Here is a 24,788-nt window from a genome sequence, read left to right on the forward strand (position 1 = left end):
GAGTTCTAAATAAATAAAAAGAAAGTTCGGGAGAGAGTAAAAGCTCAAACGGGCATTTCCCGTTGCAAATCTCCCCATTGCCCTTCCCACACTGCATTTCCTCACCATCGATATCCAAACAGCAAATGCCTGCTGAGGTACAGCAAATCAAACAAACAAACAAACAAACAAACAAACAAACAAACAAACAAACAAACAAACAACCATACTAGTATTGAAGTTTGAGGTACAGTACAAGCCCACGTCTAGCTCTCAAAGTACAGAGTACACATTTTGTAAAAGGAGACAAGACCCACCCCCACCATCTCATGCACAATCAAGAGATTTAAAGTATTAACTCAGTTTTAATGTACACATATAACACCACGCATCAACTTCAATATTGCGTGCAAAACAACTAATCCTACAATTTTACAACTTTGTAACATGCAAAAGTTAGCCAAATAAACATTAATTTTAGTATCTATCAAACTACAACAGTATGAGCGGGTTCTACTTCAATTAACACCTGTGACTCCTTAGTTCATCGTACAGTTAATAAGAAATTACACACGGTTACAATATTGCGTCACAGCACAGTAACATGTCCTAAAACATCCTTTGGCGGAGCTACAACTTGTGACTTCTGACTTGTGACTGGCGCGGGTTATGAGTCAGTTCACAAAGTACTACTGAGCTTGCCATGTAACAGTAGTCCCAAGGAATGTACGCTAGGCGCAGTGTAGCTGTATCAGTCTATGTCACGTCGCGAGAGAAAATTAAATCGTCATCGTTGCTGTGAGCGGCCATAATCACTGTTTCATGGCAGTTTACTCCTGAACAGAACGAATATTCAAGGCCGGTCTCAAAAATATATAATAGTAACAACCACTTATGTATGACCATCCAATTTCAGTTAAGGCGCCCTCACAGGCTGCTTATAACGTTATGCTTATAGTGACTTGCATCTATACATAGCTAATTTTGATTATTCGCTTCACTGAAATAATTAATCGTCTTTGGTTATGCAAATTAGGGCTAAGGCTTCATGGAATCGCCATTACCAGTACTTGATATACAGCAATGCCAAAGTTGATAATGGAACATAAAATTTCACAAAGGGAGGAAGAAGTGATAAACGTATTCTGATAACATATTGCAGACTAAACTATTTCTGCTCAAAACCAAAGATATGATTTTGTCTACTGTGTGTAAAGTTCCTGGAGTGACATCATTTAAAATTTTTTAAAACTTATATTTTAGGTGTTCGAAGCCTTTCATCTCCTCGTCGTACTGCTTGTTGAAAGCCTCGTTTTGGGCAATGGTAAAAGCATCCTTCCAATTGCCAACAACACCTGGAAAATGAGATTAAATAGAAAATGTAGTTACAAATGTTTGTTCTGCTTGTTTAAAACAATTGGCAGGAGAGTTGGCCGGAAATTACGTTTGAACTTCCGAATCATAAAATAATTGCATGTATGCCCAGGAAAATCTTTAAGAAATGCTATTTAATTGATCTTGGAATGAAAAGAAAATTCCACTTCGGCATTGCGCATTTCCTTAGTTCCTAGATCCAGTGGTCGACGCCAAAGGGAGTGAAGCAATGGGAAATACACAATCGATCGCATTAGATGAAATGCTAACGAGAAATGAAGCGAGTAAAATGCAACACAATGGTTACAGTACCAGCAAATGATATCACAGGAGTTTGTCAGGTAAAATTGTGGGTTTTACCTTTTCTCTGCCAAACTCCTTTTGGATTCAGGAACGCGTCCCGATCTTTCACATTTTCCATGGCTTTCTTCATGTAGTCAAAACTGGTGACGCGCATCACGTCATCAATTTGCGAGTCAGTCAGATTTTTTCCCAAAAACGTCGATATCTTTTTGAATGATTCTTTAGGATTCTGCAAAAGTGTGCATTTAAAACAGAAAAAAATAATCAATACTTGTGTGCAAACATCGCTTAAGGCCCACATGAGCTGACCATATGGTTTTATATCAACATAGATACACACATAAATACAGACAATACACTCTCACACTCCCACTCTCACACCAACACAACATACATACATACATACATACATACATACATACATACATACATACATACATACATACATACATACATACATACATACATACATACATACATACATACATACATACATACGTACGTACGTACGTACGTACGTACGTACGTACGTACGTACGTACGTACATACATACATACATACATACATACATACATACATACATACATACATACATATATACATATTCATATACTTACGCGCAGATGCTCGATATCAGATCGCAGAGCATATAGCGATAAAATACTTTTTGAGAAGACGTCAAGTGCAAACTTAGGTGTATGACACTCGACTTTCAGTCATGCGAGGGACAAATCACGTTAGCAAACTAAAATGTACCGACGTATACAGATGTTCTTGTGGGAAATTACATGTACAATGCCCGAATGCTCGATGCATAACACATAATTTCGTTCAAATACAAAGCAATAATATAATTATGTTAGTTAGGTAAATATTGCATGAATCTTAACATAATTATAGTATATATACTTGCGTTAATATATACTTGTATATATATATACATATATATATATATATATATATATATATATATATATATATATATATATATATATATATATATATATATATATATATATATATATATATATATATATATATGTATACAAAACTTGTTTGTATCTTCTCAGAGGGATGATGTGCTCGATGCAGGAATGCAGAGCAATATTACAATAAATATGAGAACACATCAAGTATGTTTGGTACCTATTACACGAGTTTCACGCATACACGCGATCGTCAGATAGGTAGATTTTATTGTATGAAATTTGCTTCAGGTGCTTACATATAAGTATCAGGTTGGGTCAAACCATTTGGTGTTGTTGGTTGGATTGAAATTTGACAAGTAAAATTTGTTTTTGTGTCGGTCTAACTGACAACACATTTAAAACACGCTATGCAAATCATGTCCAATCTTTCCGAAATAAGGCGTACGCCAACAGCACAGAATTATCAAAATATGTCTCTCACTTGAAATCTCAAGACAAACCATTTCATATATCATGGTCAATCCTATCAAAAGCAATTGGTTACTCAAATTTGTCCAAGAAATGCAACCTTTATCTTACAGAGAAGCCATTCATAATCAATGCAGATAAGTCTAGCCTTTTAAGCAAGCGTTCCGAGTTGGTGTCCAAGTGCCGACACGAAAACAAATCTTACTTGTCAAATTTTAATCCAACCCACAACACCAAATGGTTTGACCCAACCTGATACTTATATGGAAGCACCTGAAGCAAATTTCATACAATAAAATCTACCTATCTGACGATCGCGTGTATGTGTGAAACTCGAGTAATAGGTACCAAAAATACTTGATGTGTTCTCATATTTATTGTTTTTATATATATATATATATATATATATATATATATATATATATATATATATATATATATATATATATATATATATATATATATATATGCGTATACTAGAGCCAAATGTAGTGACAATTGATTATTGTTGATTCGTTGTTTTAATGCATTGTACATGTATATATATATATATATTATATATAATATATATATATATATATATATATAATATATATATATATATATATATATGCGTATACTAGAGCCAAATGTAGTGACAATTGATTATTGTTGATTCGTTGTTTTAATGCATTGTACATGTATCTATGGTAGCTTTATCACCTGCTTCAAGTCTTCGTATTTCATCCATAAAAGCCATGGTTCGTTTTCGTATTTCGCCCAAGATTTGATAAAAGAATGGTAAGGTCCATACACACCTGCCAAGACAAAGATACATACGTTTGTAAGTGACGATTCAAGCAGACAAGATTGCTGAATTTCAAAATGATTAAGCGAGTACACTGTCGGTTGCAAAAATTGCTAACCCTCTCTTTTAAATTCAAACTGCCGTGTAATGGCCTGAGAAAGAAGCCCAATAATGTCTACACTTTTTGAAACCGACAAAGAGTGTAGAAATTATAGGGGCTTTTTCTCAGTTCATTACACGGCATTCTGAAGTTAAAAGAGTGTTTTTTTTTTATCTGGGTCTTAAATTCTCGCGGACATAAGTCCTAATTTAGATTATCACTGACAATATCAAAGTGATGTCGCTGATATAAACATCAGCCACTTCCTGGAATGATAAATTAGTTTCAATAGAAAAGGACAGGTTTCAAGTCTTGATACACGTAAGTGACTCCTTTACAATCAATGTGTTATTTATTTTCATAATGAGAGAGAGAGAGAGAGAGAGAGAGAGAGAGAGAGAGAGAGAGAGAGAGAGAGAGAGAGAGGAGAGAGAGAGAGAGAGAGAGAGAGGGGGGGGAAGATAGACGGGCAGACAGACAGACAGACTGACGAACAGAAACAAAGAAACAGACAGACAGACATACATACATACAGACAGACAGACAGACAGACAGTCAGAGACTTAAACATAGACAGACAGGTACAATGACAGAGAGCCAAAGACAGACACAATATTGCTGTACACATGTATTCAAAGCACGAAATGACACACCAAATAAAACGCTGAACTCTAAAGAAAATGCACACAAAGTTCCTTCAGACTTTTGCAGTACTGACTCGTTCACCTTGCAGACCCACCATTGCCTAAGGCGGGAACGTACTGATACCACTTGATGAGCGAACTGTCGCCAACAATTCCCTTCTACATACAAACAAAACTCTCAACAGACTTACTGAGTCCGTTCATGTATATCTCAAACATTTCGTTCCACTCCAGGGGGGATAGAAAGCGTGTTGAAGCGTGCCACCCTAACAGGGAAATTAAACAGTCCCTCGGATTTCTGTCGACGAGAACAGTCTGAGAAAGAGAAAAGAGAAACACATTTCTGTGACAGAAATAAATGGAAAAAAGGATTAACGAAGAAGGAATGGCAAGGAAAATTTGGTTCGTGTCTGTTGGGAATCACGTGTATGGTGTAGCTCCGCCCACCGACTCCTTTACTAATTATGTAGATTATGCATTGGGCGTGTCATTAGTTAGTCGTGTCATTCATTGATCCTAATGATTATTCATACTTCACTGTATATATGGACCTGTGATAGTAATAAAGGTCAAGATTTGAACTTGGTCATACTAAGACACAATACAAAGCTGTCTCGGGCCATTCTGTCTCTCTCTAGCCCGAACTTATCCCAAAGTGTGTATCCCACGGTTTCAAGTACAGATTTTTGTTCTTTTTTCCCTTTATCGGCCATTTGTTACCTGAAGCGACAAAAACTGAGACGTTTGATAGAAAATAACGAAATGTTATCATTTTAAAAACTACATTCCTGTCTTGGCTAATATTTAAGGCAGCTAACTGTATGTTGATCTAAGTACAGTGCAGTCTATCTTGCATTACTTTCAGCGCCTAAAACTTTTGATAAATTTAATAGTCTTATTCTAAGTAACAGAGGTTAGTGTCTGCAAATGTCCATCAAATTCACTTTTCAATCAAAATTACAAACCCCTGTGGCCGTGGCCTTCATCACGTATCATTACCTTTTCCTTATTCGTTAACTAGCGCGCCGTTAGGAGAATAGTTACTCGAATCCTAGCACTCAACTTGCGTATGCGACTATAGACCATATAGGTTCTGTGATGCAACTTGCACATTCCCCCTCAACTCCCAACAAACAAACAAACAACTTATGATAGCGGATATAATTAAATAATATTGGCAATAGCAATGTATATGCGTTTGTGTTTGCGTTGTTGTTTCATAATTCGGCGTTTCACAAGCCATCATTCCATCAAAAAAACCCGATTTTCAGATGCATGTGATGAGTTTATACCTTAGGTTTCTTAGTGAACAGTTGGTCTGGGCAATACTCCGGTAGCAGATGGGTAGGTACCCTTCTCGGTGACGGGAATGGGTCCAGTACAGCTTTTACGTTGGACGGTATGCCCTCTACACCGTCCGCCACCAGGTCTGGATGAATTGAGGGTCCAAGTTCCAGCATTGGAATTTTCTCGAATAGTGACCTCGTCTTGAGGACTTCCAGGTTGTCGATGTTCAGAATGGCATCCAGAATTTCACATGTCCAGTTTGTACCTGAAATGAAAAATAATTTGAGTCCTTCGCTGACAATATGCTCACCATACTGCTTACCATGTGAAGAATATAACACGCCCTTGCCCTTTCGACCCCCTCCCCCTCTCAATTGTCAGACACAAAGGCCAATACTTACCATCAGAAACATTGAGTCTAGACCAAAACTGGCTTTGAGTCCGGTTTATTAGAAAAAATGTAAATGCTTGGATCTAAAACGATAACAAATATTTATGTTGATAGGGACGTTATGATATCATCTTGATATCATCTCTTAATGGGCAAATTTATTTATAATTATCATTCGAGTGGCCCGAATGATCTAATCCACCTGATGAACATTGATACCTTATTCTGAGAAGCGTTGACTATTCGCTTTTGTTGTCCGATCATTGAACCAATCAAGATAGCAAACTTCGATTTGGGAGTCTTTGCGTCGCCTAGTTTTTTATCGTGAGACGAGTGCAATTTGACTTCCTTAACCAAACTTTCATTCATTTTCAAAGATCTGAGCAGACAAATTATGTATGGCGGCTATGCTGATAGCTGTACATTGGTAATAAATTTCCTTGTCTTTGACTGCGCTTGGAGATCGTTGAATATACCAACTTTAAACACTTATTATTCGCTGATGTTCCCTTGCAGGATGTCCTGAGTACAGGTAGTAAGCGCCTCGAGACTGAAAGACTTAAGCCTCTGTTCAATTTTTTTCTCAATGAAATTTTCAACGAATCTCTTTTCAAAATCAAGAACGGAAATCGGGGAGTCACAGTGAAAATTTTGGTACAAGAAATACAAATCAACCGAAGATACGGACACTTGAAATGTAAAATTACCACCATCCCTGTAACTCAAAGGGAAAAATTACATTTTTGTTTTTGTTTCTTTACAAAAATAAGATATCGAAACTTTCTTCACTCCATGAGCTTCACAATAAGGCCCCACAACGGATCGACCGGAAGAGTCTCTTAAAAAATTGTCTGAATATCTGTGCAAGAGGCGGATTCTACCACGAGTGTACGAAGATGTTGGTGAAAAGTCATAGACCTTTTTGGCAAATCGAATCACCTGGAAAGCAACCAGGCAGAACCTCTACCTCAAAAGTCACGCCCTCCTTGCAAAGTGGTCCAGTGTCCTGGTTAAGACTGATACAGTTTTGGGAGTCACGTGACGTACCCGCAGGCTTTTACCGCCAGACAAGATATGCTAACCTCAAATTTCACGGATACAGCTTGCAGCTTGTGTCTGTGATAAATTGAAACACGCGCGCAATGGCGAAGAAAACTCGTCGCGTATCAGTAGTGTAGGTGTATTTTGATTATTTGCCAGGGTTACGCCTCCAAACCCCTGTCAACTCACGCCATTCCCGTGCACTGCTGAGGAGATCTTTTGGCAAGTTTGTTGTTCAGAAAACTCAGCTGTTCGCAGTTTGTACCGCAAACTGATACATTAGTTATACCGTAAGCTGGGGAAACTAGTCACGGTTTCTTCACGATATAGCGCTAAGTCGGGGTCGTAGATGATTGCAATTCCCGCAAGACAAATTAACCTGTTCACCCTACGATTTCCTGTGAACAAGTCCACATTCATCATTGACAACAACGGAATGTATAGGTGCCAACCATGGTGGCTGAAACGAGGTGCTTTTTACTTGGCATTTAAAAAAATTGGAAAAGTACAAAAATTAAGGGGAGAAAACTTTATTTCGAACTTGCTGCAATTTTATCGGACAGTCGTTCGAACATACGCTGGACCCTCCCCGAAACTCTCTCAACGAATAAATTAAATATGTCAGGCTTGTGTAGCTTGCACCTCGGAATTGGAAGACTTAAACTGTCGCTCAAATTTTTCAGTAGCAGAACTGTAAGTCATCCTCTTTCGAAATTAAGAATAGACATCACGCAAAATTCAGAGAAATATGTTTAAGCAGTAAAGCACCGCTAGCGACGGTACACCACGAGATTTTGACCAGTTCACGACATATATGCACGAGCGAACATATATGAAGTGAACTGATCAAAACCCAGTATACACTTCTCTTGCTTTGCATGATTCGTATGACTGATCCTCGTTACCAAAAAATCAATTCCTAAGTTGATGACTTCTGTGCGAGTCCCTGGATCCTTAGGCAGAAAGATTAGGTAATGAGTTTAGCCAAAACTCACTGTACACGCACATGACATGAAGAGCCCCATCCGAGTGACAGGACCGACCACAGTCACTCCGACTGATCCATTAGCATCCGCAATGTATTCGGGGGATGTGGGTTCGAGTACCGCATGGGTCACTTTTCATTTCATTTACAACAAAATTCGTATAATGAGGTGAGTCACAATTTCAAACCCTTCAAAATAAGCCTCCATAAGTGGCGGACCAAAAGGCATTGTAAAAGTTTGAGAGGCGCGGCTGAATATCTGTCCCAAGGCGCATTCTACCCTAAAAAGAGTCGTATTCCTTTTCGAGCGACATAAAAACTGAATGGGGGCAACTCTATGCATTATTTCTTGCACGCTTCCTGCTGAGGTTGCCTGCTTTCTATAATACTATCCCTTGACAAAAGAGAAGCAATCTTACCCGTTTTGCTCTGACGTTCACCTGAATCATAGACTGTAGGCTCGAATACCTGTGCCTGAACAGAGGAGTCTGACCCGTATTTAGGTTATTTTAACAAAAAGGACATTTGGTAGCCACGTCTCTCCATACATGTTTGTACAGTCACAGTCCCTCCAGGTCAAGCTGCACACTCCATGTTGAGTAAACGTAAAACCAACGTAGCAAACAAACATACAATAATCCAACTGAGCTCAACAACATCGGATTTCCTCCAAGGGTACATTAGTTGTTCTTACCTGCCTTTGGATAGGTCACCAAAAAGACATCGTCGTCGCGAACTTGAAAGTTCTTCACGTTCGTCAGAATGTTGTTTTTCTCCATGATTCCTGGCAACACCAAGTCTGGCCTCATGAAATAGTTCTTCTTCAATGCCTTCTTTTTGAGTTCTTCATCCATGTTTGTTGTCCAGGGATAGTTTGACCGAATCTACACTGTAAAAATAGATAGGGAGTATAGAGAGAGGTCAGTGCGGCTGTGTACCAAGCGCCAGAATGAAGAGTCAACCTAGAAAGCGATTTCTTTTATGCCAAAACAATAAACTGTCGTACCTGACCTAATGCCTGCATGGCTTTCAAAGGATTTCTACATGAATGGCTCACCATAGATTTGAGAGAGAGAGAGAGAGAGAGAGAGAGAGAGAGAGAGAGAGAGAGAGAGAGAGAGAGAGAGAGAGAGAGAGAGAGACTCCTTGTATGATTGATGTGATTACCAAGTACATTCTCAAATACTCGAGAACTGACGCCCAAATGATTAACAAAAACACTCAAGATTGTTCATGTACATTACGGAAACTCTTTAGTTTGGGTATACAGACGCCACAGTCGCATGTTTTAGTTACACATAGTTTTCATAGTTTTCGTACATTGAAAATTATGTCGGCCACAAAGGCAGTTCGCGCCCCGAAATGGAAAAACTTCGGCTTCTGACCAAACTTAACTTTCTCAAGCACACTTTAAACCATTCGCTTTTGTAACCACAAATTAAAATTCAGGGTCACCGTGCAAAATTTGATACCTGAGAAACGAATTACCCACAATTTACCAACACTTGAAATTCAAAATGGCCATCATCCCTGTGTTAACTCTATGGGGGGAAATATAATATTTTTAGCATTTGCCGTGCATGACCTAAACACTCTTGAAAAAAAATTGGCGGCAATCAACCAGCAAAGTCTCCGTGCCTATCCTTGAAAAAACGCCGACAGAGAACTGGTCACCCATAGCGCATGCGCATGAATGACGGAGGGTCCAATAAAGTGACCATTACTAGTCGGAATCTTTTAATCTTTTAAAGCAGAATCATATTCAAAACCGATATTTGATCTTCCACATTGTATTACACGATTAAGCAAGCCATGTACCCTAAATTTTCACCTTGAGTATCGCCTACTTCGAATCAGTGGCTTCGATACTTTTGTGTCAAAAAGAAGCCATAAAAAGAGCCATGAAGGAAATTATTATCACTGACGTTTTATAATACCTGCCTAAAAGATTATAAATTAGCTACAACAGCATTACACGTTGCTGTCATCCCCGCTATTTAGCGGCTATGTTTACGGCTTGGCGATAAGTCAGCAATTTATATCGTGTGTTTTTGAATAACAATTTTATTGGAGTCAGTCGTCGTTTGAACTGAATTAAACTGCAGTAAATCGACAGGTAGAAGAGCCTTGAGTTCGCCTTGACTCTTTTCCTTATTGTAAAGTACCGTGTTTTCATGCATTGCTACACCTTTAGATGCGCTGTAATAGTACACTGTATTACCCTTGCCCTTGAAATACGTGTCAAGGGTTTCAACCGACTACCTATTCCTGAGTGAATTATCCAATTGTTCGTGTCGTGTTGTTTGCATTGCTGTACATACAACCCATCATTCATATGCTTCATTGACAAATTCGCATTTGACATCCCCAAAACTGACGCTAGACCACTGTTTTCCATTTTCTAACGTTTGAGAATCTCAATAGAACCTGCGCATGATTTACATCACAATCGCATCTTTGTAATTCAATTTTCATTGACATCCTCAAGCACCCGATCGTTTGAAGTGTCAGGATCGCCATGGCGATTGTACGGTCTTTGTAACACCACTTTTGAAATTCGGCCGGAATTTAAGCCGGAACGCTGGACGATCATACAATCGAGTGTAGAAGTGATTAATCTGATACCATGATTAATTAAGTCTCATTCATCAAAGAGGTGATCGGACGGACAGTCATGCATTGTTACCAAATTTGACTAATCTCCCCAGCGACACGGTACGGTACGGGGATCCATCACCGGGCACTGCTGCCCAAAGAATGAACGCGTTCCGACCGCCATTTAAGGAAGAAAGCTTTAATGACTGTGCGTGGCAAAAGATGGCAGTGGAGTACGGAAATATATATATATATCCGTATATATATATATATATATATATATATATATATATATATATATATATATATATATATATATATATATATATATATATATATATACGCATATATATATATAATATTATATATATGCGTATGTGTATGTATGTATGTATGTATGTATGTATGTATGTATGTATGTATATATTTTTTTTACATTTGGCGCCTCGTATACAGCTGTGATTAATGTTAATATGTCTTGGGTTGAATGAGGCATATAAGAAGGCCTAATATCAATTGTATGGATTCTTCACAGGCCCTTAAGATGTACCAAGTTGTGCTACTTCTTATAGCAGCTTAATTAGGGGTCACTACACATATAAAGTTTCAGTTTGGAGTCAAACTTCCGTTTTGATCATTGTGAGACTGTCTGATCTCTCTCCAATCTTCTGCGTCTGTCTGGGTCAGTATACAAATAAACTGATAACTCCGATAAGAGTAAATCGATTTTATCGATTTTGCATACTATACTTCTTATAAATCACCATTCTATCTCGCGTTTTATGATCTCTTGAAAGCGCGCTTTTTCTCTGGCTTGATACAAATTACACGGACCGATAAATCTATAAAGGGGATGCCTGATGAAGTCGTATTTTGTACGACCAACGGGATTTCTCATTTTGGGGTGTGAGTAAGGCGTTTAGCAGCAATGAAGTTGCAGTCATCAAGGTTTGAAGGTGATTTCTTCCAATCACCTCGAATTTTCTTGCATTCTTGAAAATGGTCAAAACTTCATAAGTAGGATATCATTAATGCAGGCTCCTATAGTAACTACTTGCGATCGGAGATGTTACATGACAGTCACTCGAAGGCGAATGGTTTACGCATGCTCGTTAATCGTTTGAGATGTGAAAGTTCATCGGTTCACATTGTTTTTCAAGAGACAGCGGTCCGATGTATTGAGAATATTACCGTAAAGTAGCTCAACGACAAGCGTACTGTCCACAAGATTACTGTTTTTGAGATTTTTATCGGTTCAGTTTTATAGAGTGTGAACAAGATGCTCTCGGGAGCTCAAAGTCGATTAAAAAAACTAGACTGAAGCAACACGATGAGCCTCAAAATGATGTTCGCTCAAACATCACGTGTGACGCTCCGAATGGTAGTTTATGGCAAACGTTTATAATGCCACGGTGTTGGTTGTCAAATTTAGTTCATGAAAGAGACGTAAACACCGCAGCCTGGCACCTGCTTAACGCTGTAATTCGCTTTGAACCCACCTTCGCAGCCGATGCTTGAGTCCAGAGAAGCGATGTCTGCAGTATTTTACGGCGTGCCTGGCACCTCTGTATCAACGAACGCCGGGGTCGCCACGGTATTAAAAGCCACTTCGTCTAGCCCCTCCCCTCGCCCTGTGTTTATAACCTCGCCAATGGTTAATTTGAAGCAAATTCAAATAAACACGCGACTGAAATCCATCAGCGTATCGCATGGCGCACCAATCGTCATACTTTTGCTCGATTGGTCCGATATTTGTTTCAGTGTTGAGCCTAAGTCATCCCTGTTGTACATCAACAAAGCGAGGTTTTGTTATGGCTTATAGAGACAGGGACTAGCTTATAAAGCGTCAATCGGGACACGGTCACTCGAGAGGGACCGTGATCGGGGCAAAGGGGAAAAAGCGCTCTCTGCTCAATAAAAAAGCAAGTCTAGATTTGTTAACAAATTGATTAAGAGTGCTTTTATAGAGTTTTAATTTATCTTAGCTAGAAACGCCAGAATATGTGGTTACAATCCTATCTAAATATACTCTAATGTACTCGTTTCCAAATAGAGAAGGCTGGCAGATCTCAATCATCACCTTCCATTAGTTTGTTGCAAACTGATACGGCTGTGTGAATCGTGCCATCAACACGCCTTGACCTAGGAGTGACCTGCGGAGAACTCCATTCTTTCTTTCTCTCAAGGAGTTCTTTGTAGCAATCAAATGGATTTCACGCGTAAGTGAACACCATGTGTAAGAGTGAACTTGCACATTTTGTTGTACAGATCTGGCCTTGGTGTGAATTCGTCAACGTCAAGTTGAAAGTCAAATAATATCAAAAGCACTTTGATTGTCACAGTACGATGCCATGGGTATACGCCAGACTGAGTGTGACCTTCTTCAGGACGTTTTTTTTTCTATTAACATTTGAAGTGTGTCAAATTGTGTTACTTCTGGGATACCGTGCACTGGTGCAGGTAATGTTAGTTTCAGCACAACATTAAAAGGTTTCAAGGTAACACGGTTGGTTCTAGCTGCTGTGGTTATCGTGTACAGTAAATAAACCGACACAATTTGACATTGAAACCGCAGACCGCAGATTTTGCAAACATAAATTCCTAATTATCGTACGCATCTTATTATCTCAGTTATTTTAGTAGTTTTTTAATTTTCCTGTCATTAAATCGAATCGCTAGTCATGCAATGCGCACATCCAAACCCAATTTTGTTCAACATGGACTCAGTGAATGGGGTCACAAGGCAGTATATGCATACGGCCTGTCGGTAGAGTACGCGACGTTTGCCATAAACTACCATTCGGAGCGTCACACGTGATGTTTGAGCGATTATAATTGTGATGCTCATCGTGTTGCTTCAGTCTAGTTTTTTCAATCGACTTTGAGCTCCCGAGAGCATCTTGTTCAAAATTTGTAAAACTGAACCGATAAAAATCTCAAAAACAGTAATCTTGTGGCCAGTACGCTTGTCGTAGAGCTACTTTACGGTAATATTCTCAACTCATCGGACCTCTGTTCCACAAATATTGACTAGTGATTGAAAAAGTCTCAAATAAATATTATCTCGTTTCTGTTCGACAGTTGATTTGTCGGTATTTTCCTCTCGCTGGTCTTATTTTACAGTATGCGGACATTCCTGACGCATCGCCGTGTCAGCGCTACATGTATTCTACGGACCGAACTCGTATTTTTAAAAATTGAATACCCGAAGTCTAGTCATGTAATCCGGGAAGCAGATCTCCCCACTGCCATGAATTGTACAGGAAAAACCTGAAAAGGTGTTCACGATGAAGATAAACTGGCGTTGAGAGTGGCAGCCGTAGTACATGTAGTTCTCATATTCAAAAGAGTCTGGCCCCTGTTCACGTATACCATGTGTAATCTTGCACACTTGCCGTATTAAATATGCGTCTCCTATTTTGCGCACTTGTCGTGTGCGATGTGTAACTAAAACGCGACCATGTCACTCTGTATATATGGAGGGACAGTGATGTTGTTGCAATTGGTGTTGGGTATACTTGTTGGCCCTGTGACATCGGAAAGCCTGACTGAAAGACAACAGAGGGGGCCCGTGTCTCAAGTTGAAAGCAAACTCGGAGAATATTCAGAAAATTCTCTACTGTCCGTATTGTAGTACTGTTGATTCTTTTCAATTACAAAGGTACCGATGATCGATCAATCACATAGATCGTCCGCACGGCCTACCCATGCATCATCCACCCTTTATTTAGCAGCATGGACTTTTCGGATTATAAAAAAAAACCCAGTCAGTCCAATGTACTGCGTCGTGGGTCTAGGTTAGGTACACATTCGAGTTCAAGTAGCCATGAAACCCTGGAAATGGCAGCTTTTGATTGTCATGGAAAAGTTTTTGTTTGCTCAAGTACTACGCCGCAAGAAGACACCAATGATAGTCTCGGTTACCCAGACTGCTCTGCGGGGCTCTCTTCCGGTCGCCCTTTGGGGGCGGCCTGAAAGAGCTCGACGCAGAGCAGTCTGGGTAACCTAGACTACACCAAAGCATGATCGAAAATTAATGCACTGTATGCTTTAAAGTAGCATGAGCCTCGGGCACGATTCGGATTTTCAAATTTTTAATTCTTGTCTAATCTACCACTTGTTGGGGTTCATAGGCTCTCGGAGTAAGAAACTTTCTTACCGTCTTAGTTTTGGGAAAGTCGAAAATTTTATTTTTCCCCTAAATTTGGATTAATATAGGAATGGCTACGATTTTGAATTCGTTTCAAATATAGATAAATCTAAGGCTATTTTTTCCGTATTAAAAAATTTGCAAAGTTGCCCATGCTTTTTATTCGTGGCTTTCCAAGAGAATGGTTGAAAATGTCATTGAGCTAGGAAAATTTGAGCAAAAGTGTCGGTCTTTCACTATTTAGGCGCATATTTGTTTACTTGAAATTACGCGCTTAATGAAAGATAAGATCACTTATGGACAAATTGTTTTTGACCTTTAAATAAACGTTTCGGTATGTTCGAAATTTCGTACATTAAATTATGTAGGTAGGGTAAACACACCTCGCCTTTGTCATATTGACAACTCTTCATTCAGACCTGTGTGCATCATTGTCCATCGTCTCTTTTGCGTCAGAGTCATTTTGATGTACCTTTCGTAGAACCAACGAGAGAACACAGTGACACTGATACATTCCGGGTGCGTTTTACTTTTGACATTCAAAAATATTTTTTGCAGATATTTAAGCTGAATTGTACGGTATGAAACATGTTTCCCTGAGTTTTTTCCTATTTGGCTGTCATTTGTCTGTGACGTCACAGCAAAACTTTGTACCGCAAATACTCCTCCGTTCCAAAGCAAACAGCGATTTCTTATTAATGGAAAAGAAATTTCAAATATGCTAGGTACGCGGCAATACCCGAGCAACTGTTACATAGGTACACGGTCGGATAGACAGATAGATAGATAGATAGATAGATAGATAGATAGATAGATAGATAAGTAGATAGTTACATACATACATACATACATACATACATACATACATACATACATACATACATACATACAAACATACATACATACATACATACATACATACATACATACATACATACATACATACATACATACATACATACATACATACATACATACATACATACATACATACATACATACATACATACATACATACATACATATAACATGGCCACATAGCTAACTTGATTATTTGGTATGCAGGGTAAAGGTAAGGCAGGCGTGAACATTTTCTGGCGCTGAAATAGTATTGCTATTAAACATTGTGTCGCACCCTCTGATCATTGTGTATGAACTATTAATTAAAGCAAGAATCGGAAAGCAGAAAACTTAGGCTTTTAGTCCCCTTCTTCACTCTGAAAAACCTTCTGTTGGCGACTTTGTGACGTCGGAGGAGATTTACAGCACCTATTGAAGGTACAGTGTTAAGAGACGGTTGTAAATTTGTGACGTGCCTGCGAGTAAACAACCACTGCCATGGGAAGTCAGGATTTGAAAGAGTATTTGCGCAACGAGCGGGAGATCAGAGAGAAACGATACGATGTTAAAGTACACTGTCGCAAGTTGTGTAATCCGGTTCACCAGTTTTACGACCCGAAGACAAAGAACTGGTTTTCTACGGAACGTAAAAAAAATCTGAGATCACACCAGGTGAGCAGACACTAACGACGACGCCAATGTAACCCCGCGCTATACTTGAAGTGGACGAGATCAACTACTCGGCCTATGGTAAACACGCATACGTCTTTTCAAAGCACTCAGGTGTCTAGGGACAAAGTTGTACGTGTTTATACTTTTGTTTATGCAAGGCATGGCCTAAATAGTTGAGAAAATATGCCTAATACGATAGACTTTCTAGCTCACAACTACATTTAAAAAATGGAGAAGATCACTGTGGCGTAGCGAAAAATGTTTAAATTTGGTTCTAATTTTCGGTGGAAATTTCACTCCTCTGGATGCATTGCAAATTGATGTAGGGTGACAATCAATTTTTGTTTTGCAACCTTAGAGAGAGATATCCATCCGACGAAGTTCACTAAAGATTTCGTCCCACATGAATCCCAAAATCTGTAGATAAATGACGAGTAAGTTCAGGGTACCATATGATTCATTAAAAGATGCTACATCGATGATTAATTCACTCTTCCAGATAAAAGGGACATCACCCCTTCCCCAAAATTCCTAAAACAAACCGTTCGCATTATTTTCGTTTTAAGTTATAGACGGACCATTTGCCGGTGATTATCGTGCTGCTCTGGTAAAACATGGTATAAAATAGCCTGAGAATGACTGCCAAAACGCAGGTGTACTCAAGGGCGGTTGCACAGAAGCTTGCGTGGATCAACGTCCCCCCTCGAAAAAACCCAACCTCGTTCGCAGGCTGACAAAACTTTGGAATGTTCCTTCCAGCAGACTTGGAATTTATCAAGTCTCCGGTTCTCAAAGCATCGTTAACACATTCCAGAACTCTTGAGCATTGTAATCTCAGAGCAGATAATCGTAATACCCTGAAGGGTACAAGGGAAACGTCAGCGCTTGTGAACGTCGGACTCATAATTTGTGGTTCTTTCACTTGACATGCCTTGAGGTTATCAGCATGCTTAGCTCAAGGTCAGGTCGTATATGGAGTTTTGAGTGCACTTTGCAGAGAAGGAAATATATATAGTTACAGTTTATTCTGAGCGTATGTTGATTCGATGGACATTAACTGACAACTAGTCTGTAGCACGGGAGCTACATGTATTTACTGGTCAGTTTTCCCGTCAGTCATCGTTAATTTCAAAGTGTTTTGTTTTCTAAAGATCAAAGTTTCGCCCCTGTCGTTTCAAATATTGTGACAACATCTCAAATGCACAACCTGCAATGTCGCCAACTTAACTGCAGTCTAAAATATTAAGGTTTGAACATTCCCGCCAAAACTGTAGGTGTATTCTCTTCAGTATGCTCTTACTGCCGTCATGACGTTGTCCATGTTGAGCGTCTGTCATAGATTAAAGTGATGTCGAAAAACTGGGGAAACGATTCCAGTTTACATAATATGCACTGGGTGGAAGATTGACAAAAGATATCTTTGCCCCAATATCACAGGTCTTTTTGGGTCAAATTCTCGCTGTTACACGAATACTTATTACCTCGGGGTATGTCTGCATTAGTCTCTCTCTGCTCTGGAACTCCAGATACTTATAAAGTAGGTCTTATAAACATTTAGAACCTTATTTCGAAGTAATTATAAATCGATCCTAATTATAAATTTGCGGAACAACATTTTTCCCAATGGTTGTGTCTGCAATGTTTTCTTCTTCTGTGTAGTTCTGCATTAGTGACATATATTTGAATACTTCAAATACAAAAAGGTCACTTAATCACGTGACCCTCAAAGGTACAGTAACATTTTACTTATTGTAGGTTTGGTGCGAACAAGACATTTGGTCGACGACATCGGCTGATTTGATGAACCACTTCAGATGTTAAAGACATCTCAGAAAGGTGCTATCGTCTCACCTAATCGCTTGGTCATACTTGTACGCGCACGGGCATACAACTTCAAAGTTAGCGCTAAACATAGTATGCACCTCGAAAGTGAAAGATTTAAACTTTTGCTCAAACTTTCGCAAATGAAACTTTCAACCATTCTCTTACCAAATCAACAATACAAATCAGGGGGCACCGTGCAAAGTTTGGAACTATTTCTAGCTATGAATTATTTTCTCGACAATTTGACGTCTGTTGATTTAGTTTTCTGAAAAAAAGGATATCACGAATTAAAATATTGGGTTTGGGCCTCTTATCAAGAAGTGGTTATAAATTGTTGCATTACACTATCTGGATCTGTTATAACACAATGGAGTAAACGGGTAATCAGTTTGTTATCACATATCCTCATGACCCAATAGAAAAATAAGTGACCTATGCTCTCATGCTAGCGAAAATTGGTGCTGTAACTTTATCTGCGAATGCTCTTTTGTCTGAAAGTCTTTGTGCGCAGGCGAATTTTTAACCCGAAACGCGTTTTCATCAAGGGATAAAGGGTAACTATTCTATTTCAACTTTTGTTTGATGCATTTAAGGTTAAACATATTTTCACGATTTCGTTATGCAAATGTTCTACTTCATGTAAGCAGTATGCTTTGTTTTTTGGTTCATCTTCCGAGCCAACAGTCTTAAATTTGACTGCAAGGATTTTAAGGACAAAATATGTAACCGGAAACTTACATCTTACAGACATAGCCTAACATGGTTAGGTGATAATAACATGGTCCAAAAAAGGATGGTGACTTGAAATACAATTTTTTGAATTAAACAGCGGTTTTTCTATTGAGCAATTAGGAGTCTAATCAGGTAATATTCGAACAAATGTTTTGAATGAAATAGAAGACTTAATATATTCAGCAAGTGTTATTTCTTCCAAGTTGAAATGGCAGAAAACTCTGGAATTCTTCAACAATAAGATATATAATAAAGGTCGATGGTAAAAATGCGGTGTTATTAAGACATTGGATTTCCACAGCACAGAATTCCTCTCTTCATCTGATGATACGCGTGCAAATATCGTATTGCATTTGAAATCAATTAAACAATAAAATAAAGTTGGCTTTAGATGTTCATCGTAGAGGGAAATACATCGGCAAATGTACAGCAGATTTGACCATAGCTTGATAATGAAACTTTCATTTTGACCACTGCAAAGCTGCGACGATTGTGGAAAATTGCAGTGTGCCCTTAACGTTTTAACTTGCCAGCAAGTGTGGACTGTTGAAAAGAGACAGAGTAAAGCAGAATCAAACGAAGGATGGCTAACTCAGCCCTTTCACCGCCAAAAGTAGACTAAATTTCACAAAATTCACCTGAATTTTTGGTTGGTTTGCAATAAAAGGCGCCGCTGACTATGACTGCAATGTTCCCGCAAGGTTTATGTTTATACGACTTATAGTGTGTGACCGCAGTACAGGTTCGGTTAACCCTGTGACCAGGGTGGGGTTTACCCTAGGATTCCTAGGTAATAACTGTATCAATGACTTAGGCCATTAACCAGGCGTTGCTGTCGTCTGATACACTTAATTTGTATGGTCAACGTGTCCTTTTTCCTAGGTAGTGACTGTATCAATGACATGCATATACCCTATGGGTACATCTGAATTGGGCTATCGGCAGAAAATATCTGGGGTATAAAAATGGTAGTTTGCTCGAGAGTTTCGTGTCGACAAACTGTTTCAAATTTGCTTAATAAAGATGAGCTGTGTTACATTGTCAGCTTATAGACGAAATCGTTCAGACACGTCTGCCATCTGTCTGCCATCAAAACAGCGGATACCTTTCAACTAAAAACAGCCAGACGTTTTTCTTTGGTCTCTGAACTGCAATATCACTCTGTCGTAATTTAAGAAACGAACTCTCTAGTCAATAAAAAGGACACGTTGACCATACAAATTAAGTGTATCAGATGAAAGCAACGCTTGGTTAATGGCCTAACGAGGGTACTGCCTCTTATTAGTACCTTTAACACCCTTTTCTCTTTGTTTTGTGACTTTTCAGAAATGGCTCCTATAACTGTAGTCTTATACACCGTTTTAATTGTATATGGTGGCTTCGAAAAGGAATTTATAGGTTATGAGAAGATGATGTCAATCACGATGCTTAAAAGGGACAATATTCCAGTCAGACATACCAGTATTGTGACACTGTCACTGACACCCTCACTGAGTTAAAGTTCACCGTAAAGAGGTGAGCTAACACATCTTGTCTGTTTGAAGTAATTAATGGTATGAATACATGAATACATTTAGTCACATTAACCCCTGTCCTTCTTTTTTCCAGATCCGCATACACGACTAAGATATCACACGCGGACCACAGGAGTAGGTGGACTGGATAGTCTTTAGTGTATAGCTATGCTACGTTCCGACGTTCTGATACGTAGACAATCCACAAAGGTATGAAAGGGACTTGTCTGGCCTGAAAATAAAATTGCCAGTTCTAGTCGAAAAATAAAATAAATCCTAAATTCAATTACCTCCTTCGATGCGGAACGCTCTCTGCTGTATAATAAAACACTCATGTCACGATAAAAAGAAAACTTTTCAAGAAATCTGCCGTGTTGTAACAAAAGTGGGGTTTCTTGTGTCCAAAGTTGTGATAACACAACTCATTATCATAATGGGACGCTGTCCGTAGATAGAAAGTGGTGAATCTCGTCACAAAACTGAGCATAGATGATTTCATTTTTATTGTAATTTCTTGTGACGTTTGTTTATCTATCTATGACAAATTTTCCCTACACAGAGTTAGACGAGATGGATAGTTCCGCATTTCGGCAGATCGGCCACACTGACCAAGTCTATAAAATTCATGAGTTTACTTTTTTGTTTACACACACACACTAATTTCGATTGGAAATCTAGGGAATGGCTGTCATATTAGGTTGACCACACCCTGGCATGGGCAGATAATTAAGAGGACTCTTTGTAAGACAGTAATGATTCCGAATAAAAGCAAGAAATATTTATTGGTTTCACATAATTCCCTACAAATACCCTACAACACTAACGTTCATCAAACAAGGAAAACTATGCAGACCTAGCAAAGTCGTTTGTAACAACATTCAAAACACAGTAAGCATGTAATGACCCAAATATTCCACAATGCTTACCATGTAGCAAGGAGGTGCCAGCTCCTCTCCTGGCTCCATAATCATAGCGACTAACCATAAGGGTAGAAGAGAACATTTTAGCCTCCAAGGACTAACGTACGCGTAACCTAAAAATAAACCACGGAGGTTACTACTTGTAAGTCACCTACCCAACCACTTTAAAGGGGTGATCAAGATGGCCAGAACAGCCAATTTTGACCAACCAGTTTCAAGAACCTTGGAAAAGGTGCTAAAAGCGTGCGATAACTATATTGACGGGATAAACATTGAGAAGAGTAGGATTAAGAGAGGTGTGACTGATTCAACCCGTTCAGTTTCTGTCCGGGGAATAGTTGTCATGTCTGTCGTTGGTGTGGCCCATGAAGCCGTGGATATAGGGTAATTATTCTACTTCAACTTTTCTTCCATGAATAACCCTTGAACATGTTTAATACTTTCGGATCGCCAGCCCTATTTTCATGTAAGCGATAAGCAATTATTTTTTGTTTAACCTCAACAGCCTTAGACTAGCTGCAAGGATTCTAAGGAGAAATATGTAACTTAGAAAGATTCGACTATAAAAACGTTAAAGTTACAGACATAGCCGGAAAAGTGGTTAGGTGATAGTAACATGGTCACAAAAAGGTTCGTAACTTCAAATACATTTTTTGAATTAAACAGCGCTTTTACTATTGTGCAATTCAAAGTATTATCAGGTAATGTTCGAACAAGCACATAGGACCAACGTGTTTTGAACGAAATAGGAGAGACTTAATATATTCAACAAGTATTCTTACTAGTACCAACTTCGAAATGCAAGAAATCCAAGAAATTCATCAACAGTTAAAACATACAATAAACATCGTTCGTAAAAATGCGCTGCACATCAGATCTCCGCAATACAGAATTCCTCTTTCATCTAATGATACGCGTGCAGATATCGAATGGTATCTGAAATAAACTTTAAAAGTTTTTTTTTAAAAAGTTGGCTTTTAGATGTTAGTCGCACACAAGTTCGAGGGGAATACGCGGACAAGAGTACAACAGATTTCACAATTGCTTGATAATAAAACTTTCATTATATTATATCATGCTACCATACGCCATTCTGATTGGACGAGAGCTTATTCCAGCGATGTAGCACTGATAGCTGTGGTAAAACGGGCCCCTGAACAAGCATTTTCGAAAATTGCCCAGTCGGTGCATTTGAACGTACGCCTGTCTAAACCATGGATCCTCGAGAAAAACCGAAACAGTCCGCTTTGTTTCAAAGACGGAAGACCGAATTTTGAAACACTGTTAAAGTATGCGTCTGTAACTCACCTCTTGGTGAAAATAAGTTGAGATTGATGATGAAAGACGTCTTTGAAGCAACACATTTGGGTTTGGTGTACGTACACAAATTATTGCATTAGGGCGACAGCGCATGTACCGTGCACTTTGCTTGAATCGAGACGTGATATATCCTACCGCTCTTTAAAATGAAGCTAGTATTTTTCATACACTAATAAATTGACACTTCCTCACAGTAACGGTATGTCAGATATTCTTTACCAAAGTTTGGGCTGTAACAGACCAGGGTGTCCTAACGATGTAGACCAAGAAGTTCAAAATAACAATGGGATGACTCCTGGCGACTGCGACAAAATTTGATATCAAATGCGACGAGCAGTGTCAGCGTCCAGCTCTCGCTGCATCGGGCAACACAATCGGCACAACTGTTATGATCACAGTTGCAGTCATCGCACGTCTGGATTATTTCAAAACTGCTTGTTTTCTGGTACAATTAACGCCCAAATTATCCATCAAAAATAGATCCTGTAACTTCACTGTTCCACTTCTGAATGCCGCGACGGTCGATACGCGTATGCGGTACAGAAATGAGACAAATCTATTTTTAGTATGCCAAAAAAGCCAGGGCTATTGTTCTTATGTAAATTTACGAACAAATTGTTACTTTCTCTTTTGATTTGAATTCTTGACCCGTTTTCTGTGTCTGCAGCAGGTATATTTTGACAAGTATAGTGTTCGTGTTGCATGCGAATAAAATGCGATGTTGATGAACGTAATGCGTATTTATCGTAGGATACTGTGTGCGTGTACGTAATCCCAACTTATAAAAATGCTCGGTCTCGGGCGCAGAATTTCCGACGTTCGATCTCTCAGACGTCCGTTTTCTGCACTTGGCGCTTTAAAGTGGTGACAATACCCAAGTAGGACAACAAAGACACACAAGTTGATATAATATAATAGCAATAACCTCCTCTACAGTCGGGTATACACTAGATTTTGGTACAATGCGCTCCATATAGCACTCGCCTATCGGCTCGTGCTATATGTCGCGCATTGTACCAAATTCTCGTATATACCACTCCGCGGCGGGGGTTATTGCTTAATTTTTCCCATATAAAGCTGCAACCATTGTGGAAAAACTGCGCTTCCTTTACATCGAAACTTGCTGGCAAGTGTGGACTGTTGGAAAATGACAGAGTAAAGCAGAATCAAATGTAGTATGGCGACCTCGGCCCTTTCACCGCCAAAAGAAGACTAAATATCACAGAAGTCACCTAATATTGGTTGGTTAATAAAATGCGCCGCTGACTCTGACATCGATGTTCCCGCAAGGTTTATGGTTATACAACTTATAGTGTGTGACCATTATAGTTTAGGTTTGGTAAACACTGTTACCGAAGACAGGGTAAACTTAAACCTTGCTAGACAGTAACTGTATCAATGACATGCATATACCCTCTGGGTACATCTGAACTGGACTATCGGCAGAAAAAATATGGGGTATGAAAATGGTAGTTTGCTCGGGAGTTTCGTGTCGACAAACTCAGTGCTTCAGGTTTGCTTCATATTGATGAGCTGTGTTACATTGCCGGCATATAGGCGAAATCGTTCAGACACGTCTGCCATCCGTCGGCGTAATAACAGAGGATACCTTTCCACTAAAAATATCCGGACGTTTTTCTTTGGACTCTGAACTGCAATATCACCTTATCGTAATTTAGGAAACACGCTCTCCATTCAGTAAAAAGGGCACGCTGCCCCTACAAACTAACTGTATCAGATGAAACCAGCGTCTGGTTAATGGCCTAACTAGGGGGCTGCCACTCAGTTATGCCTTTAACATCCCTTTCACTATTTTTGTGACTTTTCGGAAATGGGATCTATAGCCGTAATCTTATAGGCCGTTTTAATTGTATATGGTGGCTGCGAAAAGGAATTCATAGGTTATGGGAAATGTGTCACTGTCACTGACAC

General features: G+C 39.1%; 1 protein-coding gene across 3 annotated transcripts in view; it reads right to left on the reverse strand.

Annotated features, from left to right (window-relative positions):
* Positions 1 to 324: 324 nt before the first annotated feature.
* LOC139118794 (sulfotransferase 1B1-like) overlaps positions 325 to 24,788 on the reverse strand; it is a 30,544-nt gene continuing 6,080 nt past the window's right edge. For 2 of the 3 annotated variants that reach the window (XM_070682256.1, XM_070682255.1), the window contains 6 exons: positions 8,984 to 9,178; positions 5,878 to 6,137; positions 4,777 to 4,900; positions 3,757 to 3,851; positions 1,714 to 1,885; positions 325 to 1,334 (listed from right to left, as the gene is read on the reverse strand). In XM_070682256.1, coding sequence (XP_070538357.1) covers positions 1,225 to 1,334; positions 1,714 to 1,885; positions 3,757 to 3,851; positions 4,777 to 4,900; positions 5,878 to 6,137; positions 8,984 to 9,143 — 921 coding nt within the window. In that variant the 5' untranslated portion in view covers positions 9,144 to 9,178 and the 3' untranslated portion in view covers positions 325 to 1,224. Of the gene's footprint in view, positions 1,335 to 1,713; positions 1,886 to 3,756; positions 3,852 to 4,776; positions 4,901 to 5,877; positions 6,138 to 8,983; positions 9,179 to 12,383; positions 12,537 to 24,788 lie in introns of those variants that run through there. The other variant, XM_070682254.1, reaches the window with a different exon arrangement.

This window comes from Ptychodera flava, chromosome 19 (assembly GCF_041260155.1).
Source record: "Ptychodera flava strain L36383 chromosome 19, AS_Pfla_20210202, whole genome shotgun sequence".
Taxonomy (NCBI): Eukaryota; Metazoa; Hemichordata; class Enteropneusta; family Ptychoderidae; genus Ptychodera; species Ptychodera flava.